The sequence below is a fragment of the Lotus japonicus genome, chromosome 5 (genome assembly GCF_012489685.1).
Source record: "Lotus japonicus ecotype B-129 chromosome 5, LjGifu_v1.2".
Lineage (NCBI taxonomy): Eukaryota > Viridiplantae > Streptophyta > Magnoliopsida > Fabales > Fabaceae > Lotus > Lotus japonicus.
In genome coordinates, this window is record NC_080045.1 from 1130324 (window position 1) to 1138216 (window position 7893).

Here is a 7893-nt window from a genome sequence, read left to right on the forward strand (position 1 = left end):
ATATTTCGAAGCAGTATTACGTTGTTGTTGTTGTTTCCTCATTCTCATTTCATTCTCTTCCGCCTTTCAACATTCTCACAAGACACAGCTCCGAACTCCAATTCGGACTCAGCGCTTCGCATAGAATCTCAGAGAGTGGAAGCTTCTCCTTCTCGAAGCTCAACCAGTGCTGCTAGGGTTTCCATTTGATTCAACAACGTAAACCCCCCTCTCTCTCTCTCTCTCTCTCTCTCTCTCTCTCTATCTATTGCTTTGTTTCTTTCTCACTTCGTTTCTCGTAGTTAATCTTTTGTCCGTGATTTCCGCTTCTCGTATCGTATCTTAGTGTTTTCATTATCATAACTTGTGTGTTCACTTCATTCATTTCTTCAATTAAATGTCGAATTTTAGGGTTTTGCAATACCTATGGTTTCTTCTTATTATAAGATTATATGATATATTGTTTCAGACTGAATTTGTTCATACTCACAATTTTTCAATTTAATTAGGGATTGTGATTTTAGTTCTGAATTGGCTGTTGTAAACTTGCAATGATTAAGCAATATTGATTCCTTGATTGTGAATTTGTGATTGGGATTAATCCTTTTTCTATTTATTTTTTCTTGTGACTTCACACCTGCACTTGAAGTGACTGTTAATCTTATTGTTGACATATTTAGGTTTAGTTATTGTATCAGCTATCATTCTTATCCAATGTCGTTTGATGTAGGTGGTTTGTAAGTGATAGCTCATAGGTTTGCTGAATCTGTTTTAAAAATTCTGTGAATTGCTCCTCTCCTCTTTCAACTGGTTCAGAAATAATATAATTTTTTGTATAGAATATTATTTAAGTGAGCAAAATAACATGTCTTTCCTGTTTAGATTCAAATATGCAGCTCCATGTAGGTTTGTAGATATCTTTCCTTAGTTAATTTCATTCTGTTGTTATTATTGTTTACCTTGAGAATTCAAAACTATGTTGGAATATGAAATGGACCATAATTTTCTTGTTTGCCAAATTTCTTGAACTTCCACACATTATAAGAGTAGTTTACTCTTCGTGCATAAAAGAACTTTACACATTGAATGGAGATGATGTACTTGGCTTTACATGTTACATGGACTGAACTATAGGGCCTTCCAAAAAAATATGACTCCCACTAGTATGTCCTAACCCGTTCATAAAATAATGAGATGGGCATATAAAGATAAATGGAAAGAACCTCGGGTTGGGAGTAAAATTATAAATGTGAAACAAAGATGCTTGTGTTGGATATTTCGCTTTTTATTGGATGTTATATCTTCCATAGAGATTTACTATTGCTTCTGGACAAAGAAAGGCATTGGTCATACAGGCATTTGAGCCCAAGAGCTGGGAATTTGTTTTATATTTTGTTCATGCTGTTGGGAGGACTTGAATTTGATAAATAATTATTGTATTTCATTGATTAATACTTGACTAAAGACTACAATATATATAGACTAACAAAGAGATAAAGAGAAACTAAATCTATCTAATCCTATCTCTATTTAAATAGATATCATCTCTATTTAAATAGATACTAATCTAAAATAGATAAACAAATCTTAACTATATCTCTATGAGATAAGACTAATAATAAACTAAATCTTAATAGATATTCAACACTCCCTCTCAAGCTAAAGCTTACTTAGCTTTAAGCTTGTAACAAATCGAACCCAAGAAGAAAATTATCTTAATAGATATCCCTTATTAATGACGGGCTTGGCAAATCTCTGAATTGAATAACCTTTCAAACTTTTAGTAAATCCATGGCGGCAAGAGACAACTTCTCATACTTGAAATTGAATAATCTTTCGAACTTCTGCTAAATCCATGGGAAGGCAAAAGACAACTTCTCATACTTGATCTGGCTGAAATTGATGCAAGACAAAAACCAATTCTTCTGGAGTGTCGTAGGGTAGCTGAGCCAGCAAACAAGGGCGAAAAACCAGCAACAATACGCCTGAAAACAAAATAAGGCTGAAGCAATAGCTTACCCCAACAGCAACCATACAGAAATAAAACATACTTGAGGTCGATCGATTGATGGCTTCTAAAACAAACAATGGTGTCAACTTTGACACAGACAACTCTCAAACATTAGAGAGTGGGCCAACGCAACTCGCAGCTGAAGCCCTAAAACCAGAAAACCAAACAGGGTCAGCGCAACCTGCAGCTGAAGCCCTAAAACCAGAAAACCAAACAATCGAGACAAAACAAACGAAGGTGACACTGTCACCTCCAAAACCAAACCAAACCAAATTGCATAAAGTCAGCCAAGATCATTGTAATAAGAGCATCTCGAACCATGAGACGCAAACTAAGATCTCAAACAGCGAGAAACATCGCAGATGAGTAAACACAGCAGACTCACGAACCAAACTAGAAGAGTTGGACCGGACGATCACCACGGTGGCGGCACAACACCTCAAAACAGAGCCAAACAATAAAATCCTTTACACCGGAGATCTAAACAATGCAACCCTTCACCAAACAAACGAATTACCATTGCCAATTGCCAAGGAGAAGAATTTCAATTCTTGCAATCACATGCAACATTCAAAGACTATCAATAGTGTAGCAGCGCAATACAATTAGATCCAACCAAACACTTCTTGAATACAACCTCCACCAAACCAGCAACAAAGGGTAACGATTGTCGAAGGTGTTGATTGTGGTCTTTATTAGGATATTTAGCAATATCCAACACTTCCCCTCAAGCTAGAGCATATATGTCATATGCATAGCTTGTAACAAATATAATTAAGATATTTCCAGATCTTCCCCTCAAGCTAGAGCATATATGTCATATGCATAGCTTGCAACAAATATAATTAACTTGCGGAGAAAAGCTACTGCTGCCAAACACAATGTCAATGCGGTAATCAGAAATTGTAGAGACTTGAAATTGCCCTTCACTGCTTACTCCCAACAAGTAGGTAAAGACTTTGCCCTTTCACACAGCAGAAAAAAGAGAGTGAATCTGCGAAATCTGAAATTGCTCAAACTGTTGCATCAAGGAAATCTCAACCTTGTCATGAACCAGAATTGTAATGATGTTGGTCGAACACTTCATCACTGTGAACACATTAATTTATGAAAAACTGATTTTGATCGCCACAAATGTAATGATCTTTTTGTGATTTCTATACTGAAAATTCAGTATATGAATTGGCAAAGAAGGAAATTGACGAAGAAATCATAGGAGAATCACAAGATGAAGGGCATTAGTAGTGTTCTTTTCCATCAAAACTTCAATACCACTGCTGTTGATGAAATAGAAAGGAAAGCTCCAACAAAAACCTCTTCTGAAGCTTTACCACCACATAACGATAAAGTAAGTCCACACATGCACATAAATAGAAAAATCTGAAGTAGGCATCCAAGAACAACAAACAATACTCTGGATCTGGGCAAAAGGACCCCTGAAACAGCACCAGGAGGGGTAGACGACCTTGTCTGTGCAATTGCGACGGCGAAAGGATGCTTGGAGGGTGGCGCGAGTGTAACTCACTCGCTGAGAAGAAGAGTGCGCGTGGAAGGACATTGATAGTGGCTGAACATTACTAGGGTTCCAAGACAAAGGGGACCATAATCAGAAAGAAACGAGGCCGTAAGAAAACGGCTAGAACTAACAAGCGGAAGCAAAGTACGAAAAATAAATCCAGAAAGATTTGGAAAGTCACCATGAGGGGGCTCACGGGGGAGGAGCCCCCTCACAGCGGTAGGATCGAAACTTGCGCTCTGATACCAACTTGAATTTGATAAATAATTATTGTATTTCATTGATTAATACTTGACTAAAGACTACAATATATATAGACTAACAAAGAGATAAAGAGAAACTAAATCTATCTAATCCTATCTCTATTTAAATAGATATCATCTCTATTTAAATAGATACTAATCTAAAATAGATAAACAAATCTTAACTATATCTCTATGAGATAAGACTAATAATAAACTAAATCTTAATAGATATTCAACAGGAGGGAATAATTTGTTTGATCTGGTCATCAGAATGCTCTTTACTTATCTCATTGGTGGCAACTATTCTTCAGTTTGAATCTTGAAGTTTTATTGAATTAAGGGCCTTTGGTAGATGTGTGAGTTGTGATTCTGTGATAGTGTATTTATTTATTGTGGTCTAAGATTGTCAGGAATTCTATCTCTAGTTGGTCAGTTGCAAAAGTTAGATTGAGAATTTGAGACTAAAGGTTTAGGTGCATCTCGTTTCTCAATGATATTTACTTTATTTTTGCTTTAAACTTCGAACATGATTTTCATGTTCTCTGATATTTCTTATATATCGTTGAGAACTTTCTCAAATATTTTTGAAATACTAAACTGTTTGTTCAGAATGTTACCCAACATGCATATTTACTTTGTTATTATATTTTGCAGCGCATGTTTGGAAAGTTTTCTTCCCTTAAATGCTGATAAGTTTCTTAATGGTAAAAGCTCTCTCAAGCAAAAAGGGGAGCCTTGCCTCTTTGAGAAAGGTTATCTGAAACATTATGACTCTTGAGGATTTCTTTACCTTGACTGAGATGAAAGATGGGCTCACAGCCTCTTCTCGAGTACAGGAGTTGATCACTGTTATGAAAAAGGAGCAAGATTGTGTTGTTAAGAATGCTGGTGATGCAATAAGGCAGTGGGCTGCCGTCGCTAGCACTATTGCTGCTACACAGAATAAAGATTGTCTTGATCTTTTTATTCGTTTAGATGGAGTTTGGTACATCAATAGATGGTTAAATGATGCTCAAAATTTTGTTGTTGATGAACATGAAGGCTTACTTGAAGAGTCAATTACTGCAATGTTACGAGCTGTTGAAAAGCTGTATCAAGACTGTGAGATGTCAATTTCGTCAGAAATTCGGGTAACTGTAAGTAACCTTCTTGGTCATCAGAGCTCTAAGGTTCAGGATAGAGCAAGAGTATTATTTAGCAACTGGAAAGAAGGTGGAAATGGAGATACTGAATCTCATGAGACAGATATTTGTAAGATGAACAATGTGAATGATAAGATTGGTTGGGAGGAAGTCCAGCTGTCTTCCGTGAAAGAAGCTAACAATGATGATGATAAAGCCGCACAACTTGTTGGAGGTGAGAAGTCCCAATTGAGAAGCTCAGATAGTCAGCTACAAGAAAAGGTTGCTAGTGTACAGATACAGAGTTCTGATGATGCGCTCCAGTCCTCCGTATCTTTGGGTTGTGAAGATGCCAAAGAGAGATCAAACCATCTTGCCAGTGTTTCAGCTTCTAATCAACAAGTCACTCCCATGAGTGAAGCCGAGATGACATCATCTGGGACCTGTAACCTACCTGTTCCAAAACAAGGCAGTTGCGAAGGACAGCCAGATGATTTACAGATAAATAATGTATGTAAAAAGGAGAAGCAAAACCAAACTGACAATGGCCCTCCAGAAAAATTAGGGACACCTGATATTTCTTTAGCACCAATAAACCCTGAGACTGTTCCTGTTTCTATTGGTGCTAATGAAGCACCAATAAAGCCTGAGTCTGGTTCAGAGCATGTTGAAGGCAATGATGATGGTGTTTGTCATAAAATAATTGTTTCTGGCAGCATGAGAACACCCGCACCTGATAGTATGAGTGATACTAGCGCTATAAATTCTGGCAATCCACAACTGCCCAGATCTTCGGAAAACAGTGATGGCTGTTGCTCTGATACGTTGCAGGACTTGTCAATCAGTGGCATTAAGTTGGAAAAGGCTGAGGTTAAGATGTCTATCCTCGAAACAGAGCATGGCAGTGCTGTAAAGGAGGAAGGCAAGGGCCAATTTTCTAATCAAGACGACAAGACTTCAAATGGTTCTGATTCTTTTAAAAGGTGGAAAGCTACCAGGAGCCCTCTTGTTGACAAAATTTCTGACATTGAACTTGAATATGGTACTGTTGATGCTTTAGAATTTGCGCGACAAGTTGCTCAGGAAGTTCAGAGAGATATCCACAGCTCTTCTTCAGAGAAAATCTCAGAAGGCAGGATCAGGCGATCTAGCAGCACAGATTCTATCAGTAAAAAGGATGAACTTGCTGAAGTCAAACCTGAGGAGGTATCATCCAGACAAAGCAACTCTGCTGAGGCATGCTCTGAAGAGGAGGGGCTTAGGAATGTTTCAGATGATATTGTGGCTGAGCCAGAATGCATCCCTGACTTGGAGTCCTCGCAGGTTACTGAAGCAGCTCGAGATCCAGGAGGTTATTCAGAGAAAAGCCTCTGTACGTTTGATCTCAATGAAGAAGTTGGTTCTGATGATCTAGATGTTTCTGCAAATAGTATGACTACCGCACCAATATCTGTTGTCTCAGCTTCAAAGCCTGCACAGACTTCTGGCTTGCTAACAGCCCCTTTACAATTTGAGGGAACACTTGGAGGATGGAAAGGATCTGCTGCCACTAGTGCCTTTCGTCCTGCATCACCTCGTAAAAAATCTGATAGTGAGAAGAACGTTTCTGTTGGTGGGGGCACTGATATTTCCAAACAGAGGCAGGTATGCCTTGATATTGATTTGAATGTGGCTGAGGGTGAAGAAGGATTAGTAAAACAAATTGGTCAATTCCCAGACCTTCCTTCTGGGCAATCATCAGAGGAACTTAGTCCTAAAAGACCGGGAAGGTTTGAATTGGACTTAAACAGTGTTGGTGATGATGGTGATACCCAACCTTCAAATCATAGGATGGAGGGGAAACTCTTTCCTGTAAGAAATGGCTATTGGAGCCCATCACCTGCATCGTCGTCATCGTCAATGCAGCCTTATGTTCGAAACATCGATTTGAATGACAGACCATTCTTTCAAACTGATTTAGTGGACCAGGGGCCTGCTAAGTCATCTCCAAATATTGAAGCATATGGACATCCTAAATCAGCTCCCATGATCTCTATTTTGGGTGCCAAGGTGGAAGTGGCTAGAAGAGAGTATGTTCCTCAGAATTGGTCTTTACCAAATGGCAAGGCTATTGAGCCTGCAATTGATCTTACAATGTCAGGATCAAGTCAGTTTTTAGGGCTGGGCCCCGTGGTATCCGACAATCATTCAACTGTTTTTGGATATAATCAACTGACCTCAACCCCGCCCCCCTTGTCTTTTTCTTCAGCCATGTATGGATCAGGTGGCACAATTCCATACATGGTGGACTCAAGAGGAGCTCCAGCTGTGCCTCAAGTTGGGGGGTCAACCGTCCTTTCATCTTACAATCAGCCTCCATTTATTATGAGCATGACCGGGACACAACTTGGTTTAAATGGTGTTGGATCTTCACATCCCCACTTTGATCTTAACTCTGGCTTCTTGGTTGATGGTGGGAATAGAGATGCATTGGCTGGAAGGCCATTTTTCTTTCCTGCTCAGGGCAGAGCTATGGAGGAGCATGTAAGGAGCTTTCCACAATCCTCAAGTTCTTCAGTGGTTAGTGGGAAAAGAAAAGAACCAGACGGTGGCTGGGAAACCTATCCACCTAGCTACAAACATCAGCAACCTCCATGGAAGTAGCTCTAAATTATGTATTTACCTCTCTAAATTATAATATTACCTGAAATGATTCATGAGGTTGATTGGCAAAGTGGAGAATTAGGATTTTTTTTCTCTCTCTCTCTCTCTCTTGTTTTTCCTTTCCTGCAGTTTCATAGAAAGCCAGTACAAGCACAGAAGGCTTCGTACATTTTAGTTGTAATTTCTCTTTCAAGTCAAAGAGAGTATAGGCATACTGTTATGTTTCTTACTGTCTGACTGTCAGTGGTACTTTTTAGTACACGGCCAGAAATTTTGTTGATTTTACTAAGTTTTCATTGTCAGAGTAATAACCTGTAAAGAGAGCATCTTTGTTTAGAACGTTTCCGCTTACATAAAGTACAACCTAACTCGATACAA

The 7893-nt window shown here is 38.7% G+C and overlaps 1 protein-coding gene across 1 annotated transcript; it reads left to right on the forward strand.

The window, feature by feature from the left end:
• Positions 1-7893, forward strand: LOC130716801 (uncharacterized). Its single transcript, XM_057566805.1, has 2 exons — positions 1-198; positions 4406-7893. The coding sequence occupies exon 2, from the start codon at positions 4519-4521 to the stop codon at positions 7513-7515; it is 2997 nt and encodes a 998-aa protein (XP_057422788.1). The 5' UTR covers positions 1-198; positions 4406-4518; the 3' UTR covers positions 7516-7893.